Consider the following 27790-nt stretch of genomic DNA (forward strand, 5'->3'; position numbering starts at 1 on the left):
ATTTCCACTAACCTCCACTCTTTGCAATTCTTTCCCCAGTAACAGGTAACATTAGGGTTACAGTTTTTGGCTACTGAATGCACAATGATCAAATCTATAACCATGACCCCAGTAGTACTGTTTTCTGTATTACCGAATCAGACTCTACCTACAAGACTGGGTACAAATTTAAAGAGATAGCATGTTAAGACAAGTACCATTTCATAAACAAATACTTGTGTATAAAAATACAACCAAGAACATCAATTTGGTTTATTATAATTATTTAAAAAGATTTTATTTTTGAGAGAGCATGAGTGGGGGAAAGCAGTGGGAGAGGAACAAAGCAGGCTCCCTGTTGAGCGCCCCCCCCGCCCCCCCCCCGCCGACAGAGGGCTAGATCCCAGGACCCTGAGATCATGACCTGAGCTGAAGCAGATGCTTAACCGACTGAGTCACAGAGATGCCCCTTAAAAAAAAACAAAAAACAAAACTTAAGTAATCTCTACACCCAGTATAGGCTCAAACTCACAATTCCAAGATCAAGAGTTACATGCTCTACCAACTGAGCCAGCCAGGCACCCCTGAGGAGCACCAATTTGGTTTAAAAAGCAATTGTTGTTACCTTACCATCCACCAGGAACTCAAACAATGGAATGTATTCTGATATATTTATTACAATTATATCTCGATACACTAATGTAATTGAAAGTGATAAATGCATAATTCTTTAAAATATATTGTTGTTGGGGCAAGGTGACACTTATAAGTTGGGGACATTCAGGGAGATGCTGTTTATTATTTTACTTACACTGAACATGACTTGATCTTTATTAGTTGCATCTGAGACCATATAGAGTGCATGATAAAAAGTTTCATTATTTTTTAAAATTAATAACACTTCATTTTAACCAAAAGCCCCAATAAGGAAAATCAGATAAAATTTTTAAAAAGCACTTCATGCACTGATGATTGATAATTTGAAGCCTGAGGCCCTCTTGAGGAAATTCTCTTCCTGGTTTGTAAAAGCTGTGGGAGACCATTAACATCATGAGGCCAGTTTCAGGAAACATTGATCTCTAATATGTCATGGTCTCACACCCTGTGGGGGGGCTTATGGATTTTACTTAATATAGCATGTACAGTCCCAATTATAGGACAATTGAGCAGCAAATATTTCATACATTTATAAGGCCAAGAGCTGTTGTATTCATCCCTAGATAAAGCTTTCTGGGTAGCCACTGAAATTAGGCAAAGGGTATGGTCCAAGATGAATGGTGAGGTTGGGGCCTCCGCACCTGAAACCACTGGATATGATTGCAACTATGAATATGGGGAAAATCTCAGAATTTGAACAGGTGAACAAAGATCAGACGCCACTCAGGTAAGTCAAACTTCCAGACCATTAAAACAAGTTCTTGAAAGGAGACTTCCACAGAACTCATTTGCCCAGCAAAGTAAAGAAATTTCAACGGATATAGATTCTTCATAGTGACCACTTCAATTTCAGTGTCTGCACAGAGAAGTATTGTATCAGACAACTTGTATATGCTGAGGAATGCCACTAAATTAGCTCCTGGGAAAATGATTAACCTTTATAGGTAATTTTTACTTTTTCTCTCAGGGACAGAATTCAACTTTCACGTCAACATTAGTTTTGGGAACGAATTTCCTTTGTTGCTTGGTTGTGTATTTCGAGAAAGCAAATCCATGAGCACTTGCAGAGGCTTAGAACATGGACCAGCATTACAAGTAATGGAAACACATAGCTCAAAGTTTTACTGTAATCACAAATTCACAACTAGAGACTGTATTTGCATATCTTAGAAAGCTAAAAAGACATGTTAAATTTTTTAACCAATCAGCAAAAATATGTGCCACAGATTCATAATTTAGGATTTATCACATAAATATATTTATAAATATACCTTTTATTTGCAAAATTAGCCTTAAAACATTTTTTTCCAATATGTTTGAAATTTTCATGTGTTTTAAGGAGAAAAAACCCCACCCTCTTCAAAAATGCACCACTAAACTTCAATGTTCAATTAAACCAGTGTCACCAAACTAAAAAAAAAGAAACATACTGTATGTTGGATATGTAGGTGTAACTACAAATAGTGACAACACCTGTCCTATACGGTGATCATATACATGCTCTTCTTTCACTTCTCAGTCATTGTCAGAACCATTTGGAGGTAAGAAAACCAACGCATCGTGGAAAATATGCCCAAATGCCCTAAGACGGTACACCCCATACATCATCACATGCATCTGATTAGGAGTCAGTCCATTAAAAGTAACAGCCATATCTGAACAGCATCCTTCTACAACAAGGTTGGGGTGATTAGACATTGCCTCTTTAATAAAAAGCCCAACGGATTTGGTGTTAAATACATCCTTTCCTTCCGAATCTTCTGCATTTTCTGCAAACACTCCAGCATATTTCAGGCAGACTGCTAGCTGCTTATCCTCTGATATCTTCCAAATCATCCCTCCCTGTTCAGGACACTTTTCAGGGATACCGAGGAGGCTGTTAAGCCTTTTCATTGATTCTATACTTAAGACGATGCCTCCTTCAACACTCACATATTCAAGGTCTCCAGATTTTATAGTGTGACCTAGATAGAAAGGTTGTGATGGATCCTTTTTTAACAAAAAATATTTTAAGTTTTCCATAATAGCAAACATAGTGGGGCGTGCAAGAAAGAACCAGTTGTATTGGTCTCTGTATTTATCAAAGGCATATTTGTAAGCCTTTCTCATCATTAGCCACATGTCATCTGTTTCCATGTTAATTGACTCAAACACTTTAACATTTTCAGAACTGAAGAACTCGGCTTTGTCACAGTGTTTGGTCCAAGTCTCTCTCACTGCAGCCCAAAGACTCACATCTTTGGGTTTTACAAGGATGATACAGTATACCCGAAAGCTCTTACTGAGCTCCATGCGTTCATCCTCTGAAATTTTCAAGATATCTTCTTTATTAGGCGCTTGTAGGTGATGATGCTTATGCTGGTGCCTTCTATCTCCATGACCAATCCTAATGTGTCCTAGCATAGTGATCAAGGCACAGAAAATGCTTCCAAGCATCATACCCTTCAAAAATGAACTGCTTTCAGAAAGCATTTTTCCTATAAAAAAAAGAAAAAGATCCTTAGGATACTTAATAGAAAAGGATTAGTCTAGCAATTTGATTTGGTATACCTTATATACTTACATTTTGCTCTTAACATAAAAAATGTTCCTAAATTTGAAATCAAGTTAGTTGCACAGAATGCCAATACTAAGAGGTCTAAGAATCTTTAGCTTCCAATGGTATCTGACCACTGCTCTGTATAAACTGGAACTTTACAACAACACCTCTGTGCACTAGAATTTTCTGTGAGGCCATTTTTGCACTTATTCTATGGGGATTTAATTAACGGAGTACTAAATCAAAACATTAACCCTAGAAACCAATGTTAAAGAGGTTGTCAGTCCATCATTCTCTTTGAAGGAATTTCATTTCACAAGCTTGCACAATTTAAATACTTCTGTAGATGTAAATGGACTTTACATGGAAACCTTAAATTGAACAGATAAAACCACCTACAATTAGCAAATCACCAATGGTATCTGTGCTGGCATTTCTGTTCTTAACATAGTGCTTTATTTAGCTGATGGCTGCTGTCCTTAGGTGTTTGAGTACATCTATAGCAAATTTCTTGAGATTGATACATGTTCATATTACTCTTTTCATTCCTAAGACTAAAGGGCTTCCAATACAGTATCCCAGTCAACTTATGTAATAAAAGCCCATAATGAAAATAGTTAAATTATTTGGATGAGAACTGACTCAATATAGGCATATCTGGGGAACCACTAATGAACATTTTATTTCCTCCAAAGGCATTTTCTTATTCTTTGGGGAAGTAAAAAGGGAAAGGTCTACACTTTTTTTTTTAAAGATTTTATTTATTTATTTGACAGAGATCACAAGTACACAGAGAGGCAGGCAGAGAAAGAGGTAGAAGCAGGCTTCCCACTGAGCAGAGAGCCCGATGCGGGGCCCGATCCCAGGACCCTGGGATCATGACCCGAGCTGAAGGCAGAGGCCCCAACCCACTGAGCCACCCAAGTGCTCCAAGGTCTACACTTTGATTTCAATTAGAAATTAAAAGAAAAGCCAACCTTAAATACAACTGTTGAGATTTCCCAATCTCCTATCTCCACAAGAAATGTTCTACTGAGCTCCTTAGATTTTCCCCTTGGCCTCTTAAAGTTCAAAGAAGCCTTAGAAGCTACCTAGTATCACTTCTCTCATTTTACAGACAAGCAAAGAGAGGGTCCACAGAGATTAAGTAACTGACCCAAAGTCACACAGTCAGGGGTAGAACTGAACCAGAAATCAGATCTCCTCATATCAGTGTAATGCTTTTCCTATTACAGAATAATGATCTAAAGAGTGCTTCCACTCATATTGCTGGAAATTTAGTAGATGAGATACCGAATAACCTTGTTTTCTTATGAATGAAAAAAGTGTGGAATTTGTAACCATAATTGACATTTTACACCCATCTTATCATCCTGCTATAAGGAAACCACCCCTTGGTTTTCTTCTAGAGGAAATGGACTTTGACTTCTATTAGAAGGTCAAGGTGTGAAATGGCTTGGCAGAATAATTCCTGAATGAGGGTGGGGGTGGGCAAAGAGGCAGGATGGTTTTCCTGTGTCACCCAGAACTTGGTCAAGAAACAGCTCTACGGAAGGAAAAGAACTGATAGAAAGCAGGCTCTGCTTAATATCAGAACTATAAGATGAACTCTAAAAGTAATTTATATAGGACTTTGATTATTTCTGGCCCATATACGATAACTCACACGTGTCTCTTAGCTTCAGAACAGCATTCAGAATTCTCCCTGACGGGGATACTACTCATGGATCATATGCACAAATTACTCGGAGTAGATTTTTTTTCCATTGGGGGGGGGGGGGCAAAAAAAAAAAGTAACCCTGGAGATGTACGTGATAGGATATTTGGTGCGGAGGAGAGGGAAACTTAAAACTGCAGACGGGCACCAATGAGGCAAAAACTACCAGAGTGGTTTCTGCGATGGCAACTTTTTAGAAGATGAAGATAGTTGGGTGGAGTATGGAAAAGGCAGGAGGACGAAATAGAGAACAAAAATGAGAGGGAGGACGTGGTCACCTCAAAACCCCACCGAGGGGCCAAGGCAGCGCCCCCACGCAAGCGACTCACTCTCCTCCACTAACTACCGCTCCCACGGCACCTGCCCGGGTACCCCGCGTGGTGCATGATGGGACCCGGCCAGAGCCCAGGCCTTCCCCCAGGAGAGGGGCGGGGTCAGGCCGCTCCCGGGTCCGCACAGGATGCTGGCCGAAGCCCCAGCACTCACCGGCGTCTAGAACGGCTCAGGGGCGGGAAAGCGCAGCTGCGCACGGCTCTCCTCTCACGTTCGCGCGCCACCCGGTTACGCTGCCGGTCGGGCTGCTCTAGATGCAGGGGGTGTCCTCTCGATGGTTTCACTAAAGGCGGGGAGGGCCCGGAAGTGAGCGCCGCGACCGCGCGGGAGCGAGGCGGGGCAAACGAACTCACCGCCTGGCGAAGCCGCCTGCCCTGCTGACGTCGGAGGGGCCCGTCCGCACACCGCGCTCCCTTACTCCCCGCTTCCTGCTGAGTTCAGAGCAGCGCGTCTTGCCGGCGTGACCCGTACGCTTGCCTGTATCCAATGGGATGCCGCAGAGGCGTCCGTGCGTACGACCCGCTGACACCGCCCACCTCTTCACCTTCTCGGCGTGGAAACCGCGAGAGCGAGGTAGAGCGTTGATGCTTGCAGCGCTTGTTTCAGGTTTCTCAGTGGTTTCTGTAATATGCTACTGCATCGTTGCACCGTCATATCGATGAGAAGGGTGCGCCACCCAGTATTTCTGGGCTGGAACCAAAATGCAGGCCACCTAAATATTTCTCGAATTACGAGGGCAAGGATTTTCTGTGGTTATTGGAATGGCATCTGAAGCCCCACTGACTGGAATCCAATCCTGTCTTCACCGCGTCCTTTGGTATGCTGGGAAAGTTACTTCACCTCGCTATACCTCAGTTCCCTCCTTTGTAAAGTACAGAAACTATCACGGTAGTGTTCGTAGGAGGTAAATGAGAGTGCATAGGACTCCCATTAGTGCAAGACCAAGCACAGAGTAAGCATTCATTAAATGTTGGCTGTTATTAGTATTTAACCCTGTATCACTAGCACCTAGCCTAGTGTCAGCGCGCAGTAGACAGTACATATTTGTGGAATTAATGAATGTTAGAGCTACAGATGAGGACCCCAGGACCAGAAAGGAAAGGAACTTATTAAAGGCCACACGGTAATTTATGTTGGAAGTGGGACTAGAATCCAGCTTTCCTAATTATAAGTGCAGAACTCTCTGTTAAACACGTGATCTTTTAACATTCGCTTTTTTTTTTTTGCTAAAAAACACAAATTTCCCCAAATATTTAAAATGTACCGTCACTAGTTTCCATCCAAATAACACTGAGTGGTGGCTTTCCTCGGGCTTGAGTTCTTAAAGATAAATGTTTGAGTATTGACAATGACCCAGTTTAAGTAGACAGAGGTTTCAGGAAGCACTGAAACAATGAACAAATAGATTTTAGGCAATTACTCTCCTGGCAGCACTATCCTAAATTCTGGAGATAGAGAGGCAAACAAAATTGGCCCCCTGCCTTCATAGAGTTCTCAGTCTAGCAGGGAAGAAAGACATTGAGAAATTCATTACAAATAATTATAGTGGTAGTATGCTCTCTGAAGGAACACAAAAGCAAATTTTAGAACTGGAAAGGAATCTAAGACTGGAGTATCTCCACTATATTTTGTTAAGTACTAGATATTGTCACATATATAAATATATATATGTGTGTGTGTGTATGTACATAGTTGAGTGAAACAAGTTGCAGAACAGTGTGTATAGTATGATTATACTTTGGTGTAAACAAAATTTTGTATATGTGATCTGTTTGTATGAGCAGGGAAAGTTGTGGAAGACTCAGCAGGCTGTTAATACTGATTATATTGAGGTGGAGGTGATGAGCTTTGTCTTTATACATCCTCATATTGAATTGTTTCACTGGTTCTAACAAGCAGTTGTTACTTTTTAATTGGAAGAAGATCCATTAAAGGGATCTTCAAGATTAGAGGGACAAAAAATAGAAGAGGGGAAGTTACTAATGAAAATACCTTTTGTGGGGTGCCTGGTGGCTCAGTCGGTTGAGCATCAGACTCTTGGTTTCCTCTCAGGGCATGGTTTCAGGGTCAGTGAGATTGAGTTTCTCCTTGGGCTCTGTGCTCAGTGGGGAGTCTGCTGGAGGTTCTCTCCTTCTGCCCCTCCTCACTGCACTCTGTCTAAAATAAATAAATCTTTAAAAAAAATACCTTCTTATTTTATTATTTTCTTTTTAAAAATATTTTATTTATTTATTTGACAGAACACAAGCAGGGGGAGGAGCAGAGGGAGAGGGAGATGCAGGCTCTCCCTTGAGCAGGGAGCCCGACATGGGGCTCAACTGTGGGGGTGGGGTGGGGGCTCGATCCCAGGACCCTGGGATCATGAACTGAGCTGAAGGCAAATGCTTAACCACTGAGCCATCCAGGTGTCCCTAAAAAAGTACCTTCTTAAAGAGTGCAGAGAACCAGTCTGTCCTTGCAAAAAAAGGACCAAGAAGGGAGAGATTGAAATGGCACACAGAATTCAGAGACTGACAAGGTTACAATTTAAAATGCCACTTCCTGGGGCGCCTGGGTAGCTCAGTCCTTAAGCGTCTGCCTTTGGCTCAGGTCATGATCTTAGGGTCCTGCGATTGAGCCCCGTACTGAGCCCCACATCAGGCTCCCTGCTCAGTGGGAAGCCTGTTCTCCTTCTCCCACTCCTGCTTGTGTTACCTCTCTTGCTGTGTCTCTCTCTGTCAAAAAAATAGATAAAATCTTAAAAATAAAATAAAATGCCACTTCCTGATGCAGGAAGATATACCAGACTGGAAGTACTGATACAGTATGCTCTGAAATAGAATAAACCATGGAATTTCTAACACCAAAGGCACTGTTAATGGGAAGTTGTCAGAGAACCCAGTTCTTTACTTAAAGCAGAGCTGAAATTTACTTAGCATTTGTAGTGAAGTTAGTAAGATGATTGGCTTGTAGTTAAATAATTTAAAATGCAATTACCGATTATTTAAAATAAAGATTTATTTATTTGAGAAAGAAATTGAGAACATGAGCCAGCTTGTGGCAGGGAGGGGCAAAGGGAGAAGAGAATTTCAAGCAGACACTGAGTATGAAGCACAACACAGGGCTTGATCTCAGGACCTGAGATCATGACCTGAGCAGAAACCAAGAATCAGACGCTTAACCAACCGTGCCACCCAGGTGCTCTTGGTGATTGCATTTTTAGAACACCACTGCACATTTGTAGCCCTAATTTAGAAATACATGCAATTTGTATCTATTAAAATTAAGAATATTTATACTCTTGGCCCAGCCAACCTACTTCTTATAATCTCTCTCCCAGAAATTAAAGCACCAGAATGTAAGGCTAAATGTAGAAGGGTAAATGCATTGTTGTCTATAGTAGCAGAGGTAGGAAACATCCATCAATAAGAGAAATTGTTGAATTAATTATAATGTATCGATATAGAGGGATATTAAGCATAAGACAAACAGCTTATTTCACGTACCTACACTAAACACTTCACTAAACACATTAGCCTACACCTTGTGCAGAAGATTGCTTTAGAATTTGGTTGTCCCCATGTACCCAGCATTTGAAGCAAGACTGCATTTAAAACTGACAATACTGCATTTTTGATAAAGACATCCTGTCAAGTGCATGCATTATTTAGCATGAGAAGTCATTAATTTCTAGTAATGGCAATTTATTTGCATGTGAGCACTCAGATTTTCAAAATCTGTCCAAAGGCCTTTGGGAAATTAATATGACTTTCTACACAGTTCACTGGAATATGTCATATTGAAGAAAACCCAAGGTGGATTGTTTTCCACATAGCATCTTTTTGGAGGGTTAAATATGTCTTATGTGTTTACCCAAATTAATTTCCTGTAATACATACCTCTTCTTCCCACACTTTCACAACTGTTCATCTTCAATAAACAAATTCCCTTGTCTGGGCAAATTAATTATTGTTTCCATTTGAGTATAGTTTGGTCCCTAAATGAATCTCATTTGTGTTTTCAGGCATATTCATGCTTGTAATCTCATTTCCAGAATGTTTTTCCATTTGATGGCCATCTGAGAGCGTTCTTAAAAAAAAAAACAAAAAACATTTGCCTGCCAACAGATACATATTAAGTATTTACAGTATGTCAGTCACTGTGCTGGGTATTGCTTCATTTAAAAACTTTTTTATTATGGGAAATTTTAAACACACACAGAAATAGAAGAGTGTAGTGAAATCAAATGTACTTTTGAGGAAGCTTCAACATCATGAGTTCACGGCCAGTCTTGTTACATCTATATCTCATCCCCTTCCCTCCCTTCCAAATTACTGTGAAGGACCTTTAGGACATCATATGATTTCAACCACAGACATTTCAATGTGTATCTGTAAAAGATAGCTTCTTTAAAAAAAACTCACAATTAGGGCGCCTGGGTGGCTCAGTGGGTTAAGCCTCTGCCTTCGGCTCAGGTCATGATCCCAGGGTCCTGGGATCGAGCCCCGCATCGGGCTCTCTCCTCAGCGGGGAGCCTGCTTCCTTTCCTCTCTCTCTGCCTGCCTCTCTGCCTACTTGTGATCTCTGTCTGTCAAATAAATAAATAAAATCTTAAAAAAAAAACTCATAACTAGACAACTGAAAAATTAATGATTTCTTAATGTAATCAAACATCTAGTGAGTATTCAAATTAGTATGTTTCTCAGTCCTTTGTGTTTCTTATAAATGGGTAGGATTGCCAGGGCACTTGGGTGGCTCAGTCGGTTGAGCGTCTGCCTTTGGCTGGGATAAAGCCCTGAATCAGGCTCCTTGCTCAGTAGGGTGTCTGCTTCTCCCTCTTCCTCTGCCTCTCCCCCCTGCTCATGTGCTCTCTCTCTCTCTCTCTCAAATCTGTGAATAAAATATTTAAAAAACAATAAAGTAGGATTGCCATATTTAGCAAATAGAAACACAGGGTACTCAGTTAAAATTGAATTTCAGATGAACAATGAATACTTTTTTGTAAAAGTATGCTCCAAGTATAATGCATGGGACATATTAAATATTGCACAGAACATGCTTATACTAAGAAAATTATTTGTTGTTTATCTGAAATGCAACTTTAATTTGGTGTCCTAAATTTTATCTGGCAACTGTGACCCTAATCTAAAAGCTTTGTTTGGGGGCGCCTGGGTAGCTCAGTGGGTTAAGCCTCTGCCTTTGGCTCATGTCGTGATCTCAGGGTCCTGGGATCGAGCCCCACATCCGGGTCCCTTCTCAGCAGAGAGCCTTCTTCTCCCTCTCCTTCTGCCCGCCTCTCTACCTACTGGTGATCTCTTTCTCTGTCAAATAAATGAATAAAATCTTTAAAAAAAATTAAAAAAATAAAAGCTTTGTTTGATTCAAGTTCCATTTGGGGTGTGATAGGGGGCAAAATTAACTTCATAGTTGGTGAATGTGTGCTTACTTCAGGAGCCATATAATGTCTGGTTGTTTCTGTGATAATAGCTGCATTGATGCTTGATGCCTAGATCTGTAAATCATTAGGGTTATAATATGGTGATCTTCTAATTTTCCAAAGCATACTTTTCCACTGTTTTTTAATTTAAAATTTTTTAAACTCTAAGTCCATTGTGGGGCTTGAACTCAGGACCCTGAGATCAAGAGTTGCATGTTCCAAGGACTGAGCCAGGTACCTCTCAATGCGTACCTATTTTTTAAAGGACTAATTTCTTTTTTAAAAAAGTTTATTTATTTGTCAGAGAGAGCTCACAAGCAGGGGGATCAACTGGCAGAGGGAGAAGCAGACTCTGTTGAGCAAGGAGCCTGATGTGGGACTCGATCCTAGGACCCTGGGATCATGATCTGAGCCAAGGGCAGATGCTTAACTTACTGAGCCACCCAGGCGCCCCTTTCAATACATATTTTTAACAGGAACTTTGGTGTAGTGACTAAGAGGTCAGTTTTGGGCATAGGAAAGACTTGGCTTGAGCTTTGACTCACCGGTTTTCGAGCTGTGTGACCTGGGGCAAGTTAGTTCACTCCTCTCAGCTTCAGCTTCAGCATCTGTAAAACAAGACTCATAATAGTACCTATCTCATATGATTTTGAGGGGCTCAAATGAGTTAAGGTATGTGGAGGATATATTTTATTTTTTAAAAGGTTTTATTTATTTGAGAAAGAGAGTGAACATGAGCAGGGGCAGTGGGAGGGGGCAGAGGTAGAGGGAGAAGCAGACTCCCTGCTGGGTAGAGAGCCAGATGTGGGGCTAGATCCCAGGACCTGAGATCATGACCCTAGCTGAAGGCAGATTCTTAATTGACGGAGCCACCCAGGTGCCCCTGTCCCTATTTGTAGGATTTAGAACAGTGCCCAGTAGACAGTAGATGCTCATAAGAGCTAGCTAGTATGAGACTCTAGAAGAATTATGGCCTTTGGAATTCAGCATTTTTTAATATTAGAAACTTAACCTTCCCTTCAGCAGTTAAGGTATATTTTCACATTAATAAAAACAGTAAAGATGTATTGAGTGAATAGCCTCTCATATTTGTCCAATACTTTGCAGTAAAAAAGGCCTTCTTCACATGGATCCCTTTCTCATTTGATCCTTACACAGCTTTTAATGGGAAGGACTGGTCTTACCTGTTTTTTACATTCGAAGAATGTTGGGTTTACAGATATGATTTGCTTAATGTATAGCACAGCTAGAAAGTCACACAGTAGAGCAGGGACTGAGATTTAGCCCAAGACTTTAAAATATATATATACATATATATATAATTTATTTATTTGACAGAGAGAGAGCCAGAGAGGACAAGTGGAGGGAATGGCCAAGGGAGGGCGAGAAGTAGGCTCTGCACTGAGCAGGGAGCCCTACATGGGGAGGGATTACAGGACCCTGGGATCATGACCTGAGCTGAAGGCAGGTGCTTAACCATCTGAGCCACCCAGGTGCCCCAGCCCAAGACTCTTTTGATGGAAAACATGAAGCGAGCACAATTACATGGTTCTCCCTCTGTGTAATGCTTTCATTTCTTGGCTCCGGTGACATCATTATCTTGTTTTCTTTTTCAGCTTTTCACTTCTTTCTCAAACTACTCCCATCCCCATCCCAGAGGGCTCTTTTCTTCCTGAATGTAGTTGTTCCCCAAGGCTTTATCCTTGAGCCATTCTTATTGCTATATTCTCCTTCTATGGTATCTACTCAGCTTCATTTATTCAAATAGCTTCATCATCCCTCTGGGAAGATGATTTCTAAATCTGTATCCCTGGCCTCTACCTCTTCATTTGAGTTTTGGACCTGAAATTTTAGTTGCCTGTTTGATATGTCTACATGGCAGTTTTAGACAGAATCTTACATTCAGTGGGTCTTGTTTATCTGGATTCTGATTTTAGCCACTCAATTATAAATAAACAAGGAGAGGAAATTTGGATACTTATTGATGACATTAAGTATTTGATGATTAATTTCTTTTAGGTAAGATAATTATATGTGTCTATGGGTTTTTTTAAAAGATTTTATTTATTTATTTGACAGAGATCACAAGCAGGCAGAGAGGCAGGCAGAGAGAGAGGGGAGGAAGCAGGCTCCCTGCGGAGCAGAGAGCCCGATGCGGGGCTCGATCCCAGGACCCTGGGATCATGACCTGAGCCGAAGGCAGAGGCTTTAACCCAATGAGCCACCCAGGCGCCCCACTATGTGTCTATGTTAAGAATATCTTTTAGAAATACATACTGAAGTGTTTATGGATGGTATCATGTATCTGAGATTTATTTCAACATAATCTAGTTGGGGAAAGGAGGAATAGGTAAGGGTATTGGTGAAACAAGATTGGCCATAAATTGATCATTGTCGAGCTAGGTAATGGGTATATGGGACTTCAATATCCTATTTCCTTAATTTTTCTCTATGTTTGAAAATTTGTATTATAAAAAATTTCAGGGGCACCTGGGTAGCTCAGTGGGTTAAAGCCTCTGCCTTTAGCTCAGGTCATGATCTCAGGATTGTGGGATCAGCTCTCTGCTCAGCGGGGAGCCTGCTTCCCCGCCCCCTCTCTCTGCCTGCCTCTCTGCCTACTTGTGATTTCTGTCTGTCAAATGAATAAATAAACTCTTTAAAAAAAAAATTTCAAGGGGCACCTGGGTGGCTTAGTCGGTTGAGCGTCAGACTCTTAGTTTTAGCTCATCTCATGATCTGAGGATTGTGGGATCGAGCCTCCTGTTGGGAGCCACACTTATCTCAAGAGTCTGTTTGAGATTCTTTCCCTCTCTGTCTCCCTTCCCCTTTGCCCCTCCTCCCACTCTCTCATTCTCTCTCTCAAATAAAACCTTTAAAATTTTTTTTAAAGATTAGATAGGTCCCAAACCAAATTGATCAACCTCGTCTACATCTATCTCCTGACCATCATTTTCCTATTAATGTCCCCTATCTTCCCAGTCACTTATTATGAAAACCCAAAGCTCTCTTGGTTTCCTCTTCCCTGACCTCTGCACCCAGTGAACCGGTAAGTTAGGCTGAAACTCCTCTCACAGTGAATCCTATTTCTTCTTTCTTTTCCATTCAAACTGCTATCATTCTCCTAAGTCCTTCATTACTTCTTGCCTAAATCCGTGTCCTAGCATTCAAAAATTTCTCCTCATTTCTGGTCCCACGTATACGTATACGTTCCGGTATACGTAAAGCATCTAGCATAGTGCTTGGTACTTAGCCCCTTCTCCCTTCTTCCTGAATCGTGAGCCATCTCCGTTACTGCTGCCTGCTGGACCCTGTGATAACTGTCTCCCTTCCCTGAGGCGACTGCTCCTCTCCGCTCGCCATTGCCTCCCTCCTCTCCCTTCCTGGCTCCCGCAGCCTCTCTGCTGCCACCACTCCTCCCCAGCTGCCGGGTTTTGTAGAGAAGCGTGTCTGAACAAAGACTGATTTCTCAGTTCCAAAGTTAGATAGGAGAGCAGAATTTTTCCTAGCTGTAGGTGAGTGGGCCTTTACATCCAGACAAAACAGGCATACTAAGTGTGAGTAAAAGAGAAGCAGGTTTTAAAGCTGCCTTTTTTCCCTCCAGCTCAGTGGGGAAGAAAGGGGCGGATGTCCAGTCCAGATGGATCAGCTTCTAGATCCAGGCAGGGTCAGGTAAATGCTGATGGCAAAGAAGGATCTGGGTGGATAATATTGTAGCAAGCCGGGGGCTTCTGGAGGAAACACAAACTTGCCTAGTCTGGCCAAGGGAGGAAGAGCACAAACTGCCTCCCATGGGCCTCCGAGGGGCAACATCAGCAGTGTGGATTGGGTCAAAGTCGTGTGGCTCAGGCCTGTCCTAGGCAGATGGCTATGGTACCCTTGCTTTTGGGCGCCTGCCTGGGTGTCGTTCTCTGTGTTATGGAGAGCAGCAGCCAGGCTTCCAGGGGCTGGGTTGATCAAACGCAAGGAACTTTCATCCTTTAAAAAGAAAATGCTATAAGTCAATCACATTCTTACATTTTAAGCCTAACACTTGCGATGAAAACCAAGCTGCAGTATTATAATCAACATGCATCCGCCTATTTTATATTTAAGGCCCACAGGCTTCAACTAATTTAGGGGACCATCTGGTGAGAAAGAGAGAAAGTCTCATTACAAAGTGGCATTTGTTTGCAGGCTAAGCCCTCAAAAGAGATTGTCCTGGGGACCCTGACAAATGTCCTGTGCCACTGCCCAGTGCTCCCAAGCCCACTGCTTAGGGAGAAAGAGCACGACTTTGGAGTCACATACGATTGAATTCCTCCTCCAGCATTCACAGACTGGGTGCCTGGAGCCACAGGATTTCTGACGTTTTGAGTTTCCTCAGTTTCCTCATATGTAAAATGGGAATTCAGTTGTACTTGAAATTGTTGGGAAGATAAAGGAGATCAAGTGTCAGAGGCAGCCCAGAAGTATTGCTTCCTTTTGCGAGACCCATAACTTAATTCTCCATCTTATTCCCTCTGAACCTTGCTCTTCTTGCCTTCTTTGCTTAATACCCACTTTCTCATGCATAGACATAGCATACTTTTAAACAGATCTTTTTAAAAAATGTATTTATTCGAGAGCACCTGCATCCCTGTGTGCACAAGTTGGGGGAGGGGCAGAGGGAGAGACTCTTCAAGCAGACTCCCCGCTGAGTACAGAGCCCAATGGGGGTCCTTCTAAGGACCTGTGACATCATGTCCTGAGCCGAAACCAAGAGTGGAAAGCTCAACCAACTGAGCCACTCAGGCGCCCCTAAACAGATCTCTGAACAAAAGCTCCAAAAATATATTTTTTTGTTCTAAAGCTGTTATTTGCTCACCTCTCCAGAAGGTGAAGAAGTGAAACGGAATTGCCCTGGAATGCATGGGTCAGAAGGCAATTTTGCCTCTTCTGCAGAATGCTGAACAAATGTGTTCTCTAAGTCTCCCTGTCCCGTGTTCCCATAGTTGAAAGGAGAAAGGATTAGATCATTAGATCAGTTAGCTGGGACAAATGCCAGTTGCGGCTTAGGGGTGGGAAGAGCGGGAGTTGGGGAGCAGGTTGGTTAGAGATGGGGAATCTGGGAAGGGGGAATGCGTTTAGATTCTAACTAGATAACTGCTACTGAGGTGACAGCTTTATTTCAAGTGAGACTATGAATTTGGCTGTATTCCTAGTGAGAAGCCAATGCTCAAAATTTCCTCTAAATCAAGAAACGAAATTAAAAAGTGATGATTGAGATTGGCAGAATGTAATTGCTGAAGGGGAGTAATGGATACCTGGAACTTAATTGCATCATTCCTTATACTTTTATGTGTATTTGGAAATATCCAAAATTGGATTTTTTTTTTTTTAGTTTATATGGTAAGTGTGGCACAACAGAGGTGACTCAAGAACTGGGAATTTTGACTTTCCTGTCAGAAAAGCTAGTAGAAGATATTTGGACCAAAAGAATTTCTTAGAGGAGATGTGATTTCTATAATGCTTATCTAGTTAACTGGATTTATTTGAAGGATTAAGTAGCATGCAGATAAAACGTTTGGTGGATGTAATATAAGTTGACCCCATGAAACTTTTTTTTTTTTTAAGATTTTATTTATTTGACAGACAGAGATCACAAGTAGGCAGAGAGGCAGGCAGAGAGAGAGGAGGAATCAGGCTCCCCTCAGAGCAGAGAGCCCGATGCGGGGCTCGATCCCAGGATGCTGGGATCATGACCTGAGCTGAAGGCAGAGGCTTTAACCCACTGAGCCACCCAGGCGCCCCGACCCCATGAAACTTTTGATGAGATGTCACAACCACTGTTTTAAAGGGAATTGAGTCACTAGTGGGCTGTGACCCTCTTCTGAGTAGATGCTGCCTTAGAAATAGGAAACAAAGGTAAAGATAAAGGAGGTTAAGGATATTATTTTGACATTTCAAAAGCATGATTTCTTAGGGATGGGGTATAGCTAGTTTTTCTTTTTTTTTCAAGATTTTATTTATTTATTTGACAGACAGAGATCACAAGTAGGCAGAGAGGCAGACAGAGAGAGAGGAGGAGCAGGCTCCCCGCTGAGCAGAGAGCCTGATGCAGGGCTCGATCCCAGGACCCTGGAATCATGACCTGAACCAAAGGCAGAGGCTTTAATGCACTGAGCCACCCAGGCGCCCCGGTAGCTAGTTTTTCAAAAGATAAATCTTTACAAAACATCTAAAGGGAGGCATGCACAGTGAAATCTCCAAGTGGAGATGAAACTGTTGGTGACAATGAAAAGCTTAGTTGATGGGAATAAACTATAAGGAAATCTCATGGCCACAATCACGGGCTCATTACTGAATGACCTAAAGACAATATACATAGGTAATGAACGCATATGTGTTTGACGCTAGAGTAGTTGCTGTGATTGAGTGTGTTACTCCGAAGAACAAGTTTTTCCCCTGCCAGGATTGGCATTTTGGAAGGTATAGGCAGATGTTGTAAGGGACGCCCATGATCCATCCCGTTGGGGGCTGGGAGAGAGTGTAAAGCTAAAATCTAATAGGGAAGAAAAATAGTCTGTCCTCAGAGGCTTTCCTTGTCCAGGGAGAGGGTTGATCAATCAGCCAATGGTGGAAAAAATGAGTCCAAAGCCTCCTTGTCGAGAGGTTTTCCTTTCTGTGTGAGGGAAGGAAAATGAAAACAGCAAGTTCTCAGAGTGGTGACAGTTGCAGGATCCCACACTTCAGGCTGACAGCTGAAGAGGCAAGGTGTACTCCTGACAGGACCCACTACAGAATCTGCAGGAGCCCGTGCAAACTGAAAATGTGGGCCCTCTTATTCATGAATTATTCAGAATTTCAAAATCGTGACAGTAGAATATTAAACAAAACATGGGCTTCTGTAAGGATGGAGCTGTGTAGGACACCACAGGTCGTGTGCCCCTCAAGCCCGTCTTACCCCTGCTGCCCAGGAATAGTGATAGCAAAACTGAAGAAGGCATTCATGGAAAAGTTGTAAGGCAGAAAATCAAGATCATCTAAAATCCCACCACCTGGAAATAACCGTTGTCATCATTTTGCTATATGTCCCCAAGGTTTTTTTTAAAAGATTTTATTTATTTGAGAGAGAGAGCACAGGGAAGGGGAGCAGCAGAGGGAGAGGGAGAAGCAGGCTCCCCGCTGAGCAGGGAGCCCACTGTGGGTCTCGATTCCAGGACCCTGGGATCACGACCTGAGCCAAAGGTAGATGCTTAACTGTCTGAGCCACCCAGGTGCTCCTCCCCAAGATTTTTCTACATACATATCCATATGTAGATAGGTATTTATTCATGCAGTTTTTGTACAATGGAAATGGTATATCATACATTCTCTTCTGTAGTCTTTAAAAAAAAAACTTAACTAGGGTGCGCGGGTGGCTCAGTGGGTTAAAGCCTCTGCCTTCGGCTTGGGTCATGATCCCAGGGTCCTGGGATTGAGCCCCGCATCAGGCTCTCTGCTCAGCGGGGAGCCTGCTTCCTCCTCTTTCTGTCTGCCTACCTCTCTGCCTACTTGTGATCTCTGTCTGTCAAATAAATAAATAAAATCTTTGAAAAAAAGCAAACTATATTTTGAGAGCTTTTCATGTGGTAAATACAGATCATTTCAGTCCTGTTGTATAGAGAGAGGTTCCATGATCCATTTAACCAAACCCTATTGTTGGGGGTCTGAGGAGTCTAGAGTTTTCATTATTTCAAATAATGCACATTGAATATCAATAAAGCTGAGTGAGAATTGAATAACTTAATCAGTGCAAAGCACTTCACAGAGTACTTAGCAAAGAGCAAGCTTCTTATAAGTGTTAGTGTCATTTTTATATTGTCAAGTAGCCTCGTATAAAGGTGAACTAATTTATATTCCCAACAGAAGGGTGGGAGGGATTGGTTTTTCTAACTCCTTGGCAGTTGTTTCAATGTTTGCCTTTGCGTATTTCTTTCTTTGTGAATGGACTGTTCATGTTCTTTGCCAGTTTTTCTGTTGGATTCCTCATGCTTTAAAATTTTTAATTGATTTCTGTATTGGTGCTCTCCTTTGTAATATGAATAACAAGTACTTTTTTCCCATTGGGGTTTTTTTTTTAGTGTTTGGTTTTCTTTTAACCTCATGTCAAATAAATAAATAAACATCATGGATGTTTTTAAGTTTAGTGTGGCTAAATCCATCCCGTCTTTTCCTTAGGATTTCTGTCTTCGCTGTCCTCCTTTCAGAAGCCTTTGCCACGGAGCACGTTTAGAATTCAATGGTGGGGAAGGCTTTCCTGCCACAGATTAGCTCCAGCAGGTTTCCTCTGAGGCTTTATTCTTCTGGGACATGGTTTTCCCAATTCTGTCAAGGGAATTCACAACATTAGACTACTTTAAATGTATATGAGAGGGGAATACTTTTATTAACTTTAAATCTACTTGTGAAGACACAAGAAGTATTAAAAATAAGTGTCTATCTTCATCCAACCCAGAAAACACTTTTGCTCCTTTTATATTTTCTGCCTTTGTTTGCTTTCTGTGGAGAGTTCTGTTTTTACTGGAGCTATTTTTTTTAAGATTTTTATTTATTTATTTATGAGAAAGATAATGAACAGGGAGGAGGGGCAGAAGGAGAGAGGGAGAGAGAGAGAGAGAAGCAGACTCCCTGCCAAGCAGGGAGCCCAATATAGGGCTGGATCTCAGGATGTGGAGAACATGACCTGATCCAAAGGCAGGTGCTTAGCTGAGCCACCCAGGTGCCCTTCTACTGGAACTATTCTTTTGGGGATCCAACCAAAGAGAAATTGCATTTCAAATATATTTATTTGGGGTTAGCAGGATATATTTATGTAGTTTCCTATCACTTCTGCATATATTTAAGTTATGGGTGCTGTACCAGTGTAGAAATGACTTGAGGTAACACTTTTAAACCAGTAAGTCTAAAGCTTATCTAAGATTAGTCATTATATAAAAAACTTGACATAGCCCAAAATCTTACAGCTTATATAGACAAGAAATGATATAGAGGTTTTCCCAAATTCGATAGACGTTTTCCCAAATTTGACAACGACCCAGAATATATATGTGACATTAATCAGTGATGGGTTGGGAAACCAAGAAAAAATCTTTCTGTACTCTTGGGAAATACTAAATTATTTCCCTGTTCTCTCATTATAGTACAAAAGTGGTATCAGATGAAGAGGTGATCAAAAGATGCAGGCAAAAAATATAGAAAGGATAGCAAGGAGTTGTACCAGTTAATATAAGGAAAAATACTGGTTTTTAAAAATTTTGCATTTGACTCTTGATTTTGGCTTGGGTCATGATCTCGGGGTCATGGGATCGAGCCCTATGTTGGACTCCACGCTCAGCGCCGAGTTTGCTTGTCCCTCTCCATCTGCTCCTCCTCCACTCATGCCCTCTCTCTCTCTCCCTCTCAAATAAATAAAATCTTTTAAAAAGTACAACATGAAGGATTCTTGTTGTGATGAAAATGTTCTAGATCTTGATTGTGGTGGTTGTTATGCAAGGCTATACATCTGATAGAATTATATAGAGCTAAACACTCACCCACACACAACACCCAGACGCAAACGAGTACATGTATAACTGGTGAAATCTGAATAAGCACTGAGGATTGTACCAATGTCAATTTCTTGGTTTTGATATTGCGCTAGAGTTGTATAAGATGCTAACATTGGGGCTACTGAGGAAACAGTGCATGGGACTTCTCTCTACATTCCTTGTAACCTTTGTTGAATGTATAATTATTTCAAAAAAAATAATAGCACAAGTTAGCAGAAGTGAAAAGGATTAAAACTGTTAAACACATTTACAAATGAAAAACTATAAATGGCTACATTAGGGAAGCTGGGAATATTATTACTCTTTGATGTTTTAAGGAAGACAAGTAGTCCTTCTCAGGGAATATTCCATTTAAAAAATAGACAATTGCATTGTTTTTTCCCAATTAAAAAAGAATGTTTCTTGTGGAAATTTAGAACATTTAGCTTAAAAAAGGTCATTCATATTCCTATCATTTTGATACAAACATTATTTTCAACATTTAAGGTAAATCTTTTCAGTCTTTGTCTATGCATAAAATTAAAACAAAAATTTTCACAATCAGGGGTGCCTGGGTGGCTCAGTGGGTTGAGCCTCTGCCTTCAGCTCGGGTCATGGTCCCAGGGTCCTGGGATCAAGCCCCGCTTCGGGTTCTCTGCTCAGCGGGGAGCCTGCTTCCCTCCTCTCTCTCTCTGCCTGCCTCTCTGCCTACTTCTGATCTCTGTCTGTTAAATAAATAAATAAAATCTTTAAAAAAAATTTTCACAATCAGCAATAGATTTTTCTTGTCACCAAAGAATTTTGTGTTAATAGGAATTTAATGTACACAACGTTCTATCATACGAATACAGAATAAATTATTTACCTTGCCATCTATTTTGGATATTTAGATTGTTTCAGTATTATAAATAATGTTGTAATACACATCATTGCACTTGCATCTTTGAAGTATCTCTTATTATTTCCTTAGCATAAATTCTTAGGAGTAAAATTATAGGTCAGAGTGTGTAAATTTTTTTTTTTAAAGATTTTATTTATTTATTTATTTGACAGAGAGAAATCACAAGTAGTCGGAGAGGCAGGCAGAGAGAGAGAGAGGGAAGCAGGCTCCCTGCTGAGCAGAGAGCCCGATGCGGGACTCAATCCCAGGACCCTGAGATCACGACCCGAGCCAAAGGCAGCGGCTTAACCCACTGAGCCACCCAGGCGCCCCCAGAGTGTGTAAATTTTTAAAGCCTTTTCTATGTTTGTCTAAAAAGCCTGCCAGAAATGTTGTTTGAATGTTCCATCTCTGTTTTTTCTTTCTTTAAAAAAAAATTTATTTATTTATTTATTTCAGAGAGAGAGAGAGAAAGAGAGAGCGCACGCACGCACACATAAGCAGGGAGAGGGTGGAGGGGGAACAGACTCTCCCACTGAACGTGGAGCCTGGCGTGGTTCTCAAACCTAGGACCTTGGAATCATGACCTGAGTCAAAGGCAGACACTTAACCGACTGAGCCACCTGGGTGCCCCATCTCTGTTTTTTCCAGAGCGTGTCCTTTGTAGTACTGGGTAGTAGGCTGGATAGATCCAGTGTGGCAATTTTTCTTTCTTTATAAAGTATTTTTAGAAGATTTTATTTATGAGGGTGAGTGTGCAAGTGTGTGAGCAGGGGGTGGGGCAGAGGGAGAGAGAGAGGGAGAGAAGTAGACAGCATGGAGCACGGAGTCTCATGTGGTGCTCAATCTCACGACTCTGAGGTCACCACCTGAGCCAAAATCAAGAGTCAGACATTTAACCAACTGAGCCACCCAGGCGCCCCAGTGGCAATTTTTCTGTTCTTTGATACAGTGCTATAGGATCTAGGCCAATGCCAGGTTCATACTAGGTCCCTAAATATTTTGTTAATTTAATATTCTTCATAATACATCCCTTGAAACTCTTATGTGGGGCATGTGGGAAACAAAATCCACAAAATATTAGTATGCCTTAACCCTGAATTATATCACTGACATCAAGTAAAGAGGTAATAAACAGGTACATTTTGATTGCGAGGAAGGACTTGGGAAAAGTCCAGAGGCTGTAAAGTGGGAAATGTGAAAATAAAGGAAACCTCATTTAAAATGGAGTCAGGAGGTGGCTCAGTCGGTAAAGCAACCCACTTGTGATTTCGGCTCAGATCCTGATCTCAGGGTTGTGAGATTGAGCCTTGCACTGGGCTCCATGCTCAGTGGGGAGTCTCCTTGAGATTCTCTCCCTCCCCATCTGCCCCTACATGCCCCTACAAGCCATATGTGCTTGATCTCTCTCGCTCGCTCTCAAATAAATAAAGAGTAAATTTCAAAAACAGTTTAAAAATTGAGTCGGGAAGCCCTGAAGGGGGAGCTCTCATGAATTACTGCTTGCTTGTAAGAAGCATATTTTGCATTCCCCAAGAGGAAGCCGCTTACCTTGTAACGACCCAGCAGGAGGAAGAATTTCTCATGGCCCAGCAACAATCCAGCCAGTGAGAACTCAGCAAAACAGCTTCTCCTCCTAGCTTCTTCCTTTCCCCTCCTAAAAGCAAGCCCCTCTCCTCAGTTTTCTGGATTTGCCCCTGGTTCACCGTAGTTTTCCTATCTTGAGTTTCAGTTCCTCTCTATTCCCTTATGAAGTCATTTTGCTGGTAGAATAACTGGCTCTTTTGCTTTTTAAGGTCAGCATTACATGGTGACCCAGATGGGACCCAAAGGAGAGGAACCCCTGAGGAAGTCACGACCCCCAGAACCATGTAAAGTACCTACGTTAGTACCTTGTGCTTTCTGCTTCTGTGAGTCATCTTGCCTTTAGTTCGGTAAGTCTACTCTCGGATCTGAGCTCCCTCCTGGTTGAGCTCTCCGACTTTATTTGGATCTGTTTAAAAAAATTTTTTTAATGAAACTGTTGTCCTTCCTCGTGAGTACTCTTCTGTTTCCTGAACCTCTGCTTTTGAGTAATGGGTTCTCAATCTGCTAAGTTCTCTCAGGGGGGTCATCCTTCTGGGACCCCAGCCAGTTTTATGATTAAAACTATGGTCCCTCCTCATGTGCATTTTTAAGTAATTGGACCAACTTAACAAAAAATTACTTAGGACTCCAGTGGCTGTTATGGGGAACGTTGGATCTTCCCAAACTTGATTTTCTTAGAACCAAATTAGAAGCTCTAAAATAAAATGGACTGAATGGGATACCTATTTCAATGAATATCTTGAAGCTTCCAAGAGTATCTAAGACGCTAAAATCATCTCTTTAAAAAAAAATACCATTTAAAATTAACGAAGGTGAACAATTGAAAGAAGACAAAAAAACCTTTTCAGGCCTCTTTCTTCCTCCCCTGTCCTCTTTGTCTCTACATCCTTTATACCTTCTGCTTCCTCATTCTTCTTCTCTCAGTGAACTTCCCTTTTTCTCTGAACCTCTCCCCTCTCCCTTCTCTGAACCCATTAAAACCGGCCCCTTTAAAATTACGCTCTTAAGAGGATCCTGATGCTAAGCTCCTGCTTTCCCATGTCCCCTGGACTAAGGCTGAACTAGGAGCCATAGTGAAAGATTTTCTAGGAGTTATTGAAGATCCTCATAGATTTGCCAAGGAATTTAATGTAATCATTCAGACCTACCAATCAGCTTCCTCAGATTTGTATCTGAGCCAGTTCACATGCTTGTTGAAGGCCAGGCCCAGCACTGAATGAAAACAGCTAATTGGGATGATCCTGAAAAATCTTTAGAACTTTATTTTTCAAAGACTTCATTTATTTGTCAGAGAGAGAGAGAGCGAGCCCCAGGCACACAAGCGGGGCGGGGGGAGGTGCGCGGGAGAGGGCGGCAGGCAGAAGAGGAAGCAGGCTCCCAGGTGAGCAAGGAGCTACATGCGGGACTAGATCCCAGGACCCTGGGATCATGAGCTGAGCTGAAAGCAGGTGCTTAAGACACTTAAGCCAAAGGTGACTGAGCCACCCAGGCATCCCATCTTTAGAACTTTAAATGAGAGACCAACCCCATGCCTTTTTATATGATCAGGCTGGGCAATTGCTTTACAGCTTCACTGGGCAGTCCCTAGGGCTTGCCGAAAACCTGCTGATTGGGATAAGATTGAAGCTTGCACTCAGAAACCCCATGAACCTTTGCAGGACTATTACAGTCACCTCCAAACTGTTTTTCAGGAAAATTGTGGCCTCCCTAAGGATGTTAAATCCACTCAGGTACCCTTCAATTCTGTGTTCATTAAAGGGCTGAATCTGGATTTTTCCCTTGTGGTTAAAAGGACTAGAATGGAATGGGAAACTGTCTGCTTCAGATTCAGTTATTTTAGCAAAGTGGCCCACCCACACCCCAGAGAATTCAGCTACAAGGAAGACCACTAAAATCTTTAATTTTCAACTCTAACAAATGGAAGCGCCTTAAACAAAAGCAACCCCCTCCTGGTCTCTGCCATTATTGGACATTGGAAGAAAGATTGTTCCAAAGGTAAGTGTTCTAAGTGTTCCAAGTGCCTTCCAACCAAGCCCTCCAACCAGCCTTTCCCGTGCCCTCTGAACTCCCAACTACAGGACTCCGAAGAATTACAGGGGCTTTTCCCAATTCTTCCTCTTTACCAGCTTGGAGAAGAAACTCTCCAGACTGGGGATGAATCTCTTTGTGTCCTTGTCGACACCAGACCTACGCTCTCAGTGCGCAGTCCCACTGTTATTAAACAGCCCCTGCTCGAAGTACTGAAATGGTTCAAGTAGTGGGGTCGCTAGTAAACCTCAGCCCATTCCTATCTTTAAACCAATTCCTTCTTGTTTCCTTTAAGAGATACTCATTCTTTTCTTCTTAGTTCCTCTGCCCCTATTCAATTTTTGGGCTGAGATTTCTTAGAAAAATAATATTGGAATTTTTTTCTCCTGAAAGGGGGAGATAATTCTAGAATTTGATAGCAACAACCAAAATTGCCAGCTCGGTGAATCAGATGACCCTTCAACATCTTGTACTTGTTTCGTCAGATTTTTAGCTGTGATTGATTTCTCTGTGGATAAGGTCCGTCAATTATCTCTTTGCCTTTTGGGGAAGAAGAGCAGTGTACCTGGGCAGTAATGCCCCAGAGTTTTGCTGAAAGTCCTTCCTACTTCTCCCAAACCTTAAAAGTGGATTTAGAAGATACAAAGTTAACTAGAAGTTCTGCCTTATTACAATACTCAGGCACTTGCTTCTCTGATCTCCTTCTCAGGCGTTGCAGGGACAGCATCCACCTGTTTAGGCTGTTAGCCTTAAAGGAACGCAAGGTTTCCATGGAGAAATTGCAGTTTGCTCAGACTCTGGTTTGATATTTGCAGCACCTGAGCTCAGAACAAAGGCTACACATAGATCCAAACAGTCCTCATGGCATCCTGAACTTCCCAAAATGAAGTCAGTTGTAAGGTTTTCTTAGGCTAGCTGGCTGCTGTGAGAAATTGGATTCCAGACTTTCTTGCGGTACTAATCTTAACCTTGCCACCATTCTTCCTTCTCTATAGACAATACTCTTCATGACTGTCAGACTCCCTGTGATGGCTTACAGAAAGCTCCTTTGCATAAAGCAGAATTTTACCAATAGTTTTTATTTTAAAGGTGGAAATGGTAAATATGATGTTGGGTATGCTATTACAGGTTTTTTAAAAGCCATTAAGGCAGCACCTTTGCCCTCAGCTATCCTGGCCCAACAGGCTGTTCTTGCTCCGACTGCATTTTAGCCAAGGGCAAAACTGCAAATATCTATACTGGCAGTAGGTAGGCCTTTGAAGTAGCTCATGACTTTGGAATGCTAAGGAAATAGTGAGGCTTCCTCACTTCTAGTGGGGACAAAATTAAAAATGGCCTTTATGTTCAGAAATTACTAGATGCCATACAATTGGCAGATGCTTTGGCCAGTATTAAGGTCCCTGCGCATTCTAAGCTGGATTCCTTGGAGGCCAGAGGAAACCATCTAGTTGATATTTCTGCAAAGAATGCTGCTCTTGAAGGAACCAACAGCCAAACCTCTGTCAAGGTCAAAGGGATGTTCCCCCTCCCCTAATGATAATCTAGAAAAATTGACTAGAGATGCCCAACCATCAGCCCCAGAAAAGGAAAAAACAATATTGAAAACCTAATGGCTGCTGGTTCAATTAAAAAAAAAAAGAAAACTCTGGGCTGGGCCAAATAATAATCCAGTGCTGCCATAGACTCTAAAATTCCTAGTACTGACTACTGGATACGTATCCTATCATTGGTCTGCTGATAAAATGAAAACCTTTGAGCCAATACTGGGGGGTAAATGTTAACAAGACCACACAGTGCCTACTCTGCTTGCCCTCCCCGCCTTTAAATATAATTTGGGAACACCTGTGTGCACTGCTTCTGGACACTGTAAGTTGCCCAATAGATCAAAGTTTGGCAGATAGATTTTATTCAGCTTCCTCCATCTCAGGCATATAAATTTGTCTTGATAATGGTTTGTATGTTTTCTCACCGGACTGCTATTTTTTTGTGGCTAAAATCCTACTAGAAAAAAATCATCCGTACCTGGGGAATTCCCCCTCAAACTTCATAGTGACCAGAGAACTTGCTTCGACAGGTTTGTGTTGTTTGGGCATTGTTACAACATTTCTCCTGTGCTTACTACCCTTAATCCTCAGGGCAAGTCAAACACACTAATGGTATTGTTAAGCAAAATTTGTAGAGGCTCTTCCAATAATCCCACCAAAAGCACTGCCATTAGTTTTCCTACATTTTAGATCTACCTCTTTGGAACCTATAAACTCTTACTTTTTGAGATAATCACAGGATGGCCAATGGCGGGCTTCTTTCGATCTACAAATGGTAAAAGGAGATATACTTAAATATTGCATAGGCCCAATTGCTTCTGTTGAGAATAACCACGCTTTAGTAGAACAATCTTTCCACAGTGCGTTCCTGGGAGACAAAGATCTAAAGCGTCATACCTTGCAGTCCAGAGATTTCATCTGTTGGAAAAGACAGCTACAGAAAGACTCTCTTCAACCCTGTGGAAAGGCCCCTTTCAGGTACTGTTAACCAACCCTTGTACTGCGGAACTCCAAGGAATGACTCTTGGATCCATGTGTGACATCCTTTTTTTTTTTTTTTTTAAGATTTATTTTTTAAACTAATCTCTCCACCCAACATGGAGCTCGAACTCACAACCCCGAGATCAAGAGTTGCACACTCTTCTGACTGAGCCAGCCAAGCAGCCTCCCGTGTGTCACATCTAACGAAAGCACCAGACCCTGACTAGATCTGCACATCCCATGAGTACCTGGAAATAAAGATTTCCAGGAATTGAAGCAGACGACAGCTGAAGGAGACAGCTTTCCCAAGATGATTGGACCAGACCTGTATACCTTTTTCTCGATGTTGCTTCTTACCTTATTTCCTCCCTTTCTTTGTAATCTATTGCAAAAAGGGAGCCTTTCTGGCTGTTGGATCTGACACCAGAAACTTCGATTTGTTCTTCCCTATTTATTATTTGTTTCCCTGCATCCAAGGGAAATACAAATAAGCTAACTCCTCTTTGCAAGGCTTTTTTATTTTTTTATTTTATTTTTTTAAAGATTTTGTTTATTTATTTATTTGACAGACAGAGATCACAAGTAGGCAGAGAGGCAGGCAG

At 41.7% G+C, this 27790-nt stretch overlaps 1 protein-coding gene and 1 long non-coding RNA gene across 4 annotated transcripts; one reads left to right on the forward strand and one right to left on the reverse strand.

Moving 5' to 3' along the window:
* Positions 1-636: 636 nt before the first annotated feature.
* Positions 637-5713, reverse strand: C1GALT1C1 (C1GALT1 specific chaperone 1). 2 transcript variants are annotated; one of them, XM_059158542.1, is made up of 2 exons: positions 5579-5713; positions 637-3113 (listed from the first exon to the last, which is right to left on the reverse strand). In XM_059158542.1, exon 2 carries the CDS (start codon positions 3106-3108, stop codon positions 2152-2154), a length of 957 nt encoding a protein of 318 aa, XP_059014525.1. In that variant the 5' UTR covers positions 3109-3113; positions 5579-5713; the 3' UTR covers positions 637-2151. The 2 variants fall into 2 exon arrangements, with proteins under 2 accessions (XP_059014525.1, XP_059014524.1); XM_059158541.1 differs by lacking the exon at positions 5579-5713 and adding an exon at positions 5379-5516.
* LOC131822148 (uncharacterized) lies at positions 5661-27698 on the forward strand. 2 transcript variants are annotated; one of them, XR_009350096.1, is made up of 4 exons: positions 5661-5798; positions 22845-22982; positions 27069-27185; positions 27273-27698. It is a non-coding gene; the product is annotated as an uncharacterized LOC131822148 (long non-coding RNA). The 2 variants fall into 2 exon arrangements; XR_009350095.1 differs by having other exon boundaries at positions 5702-6042.
* The last annotated feature ends 92 nt before the right edge of the window (positions 27699-27790 follow it).

Source organism: Mustela lutreola, chromosome X (genome assembly GCF_030435805.1).
Source record: "Mustela lutreola isolate mMusLut2 chromosome X, mMusLut2.pri, whole genome shotgun sequence".
NCBI classification, from domain to species: domain Eukaryota; kingdom Metazoa; phylum Chordata; class Mammalia; order Carnivora; family Mustelidae; genus Mustela; species Mustela lutreola.

Excerpts from the sequence above, each read along its gene's own strand:
- C1GALT1C1 (XM_059158542.1), bottom strand. The coding sequence starts at position 3,108 with ATGCTTTCTGAAAGCAGTTCATTTTTGAAGGGTATGATGCTTGGAAGC.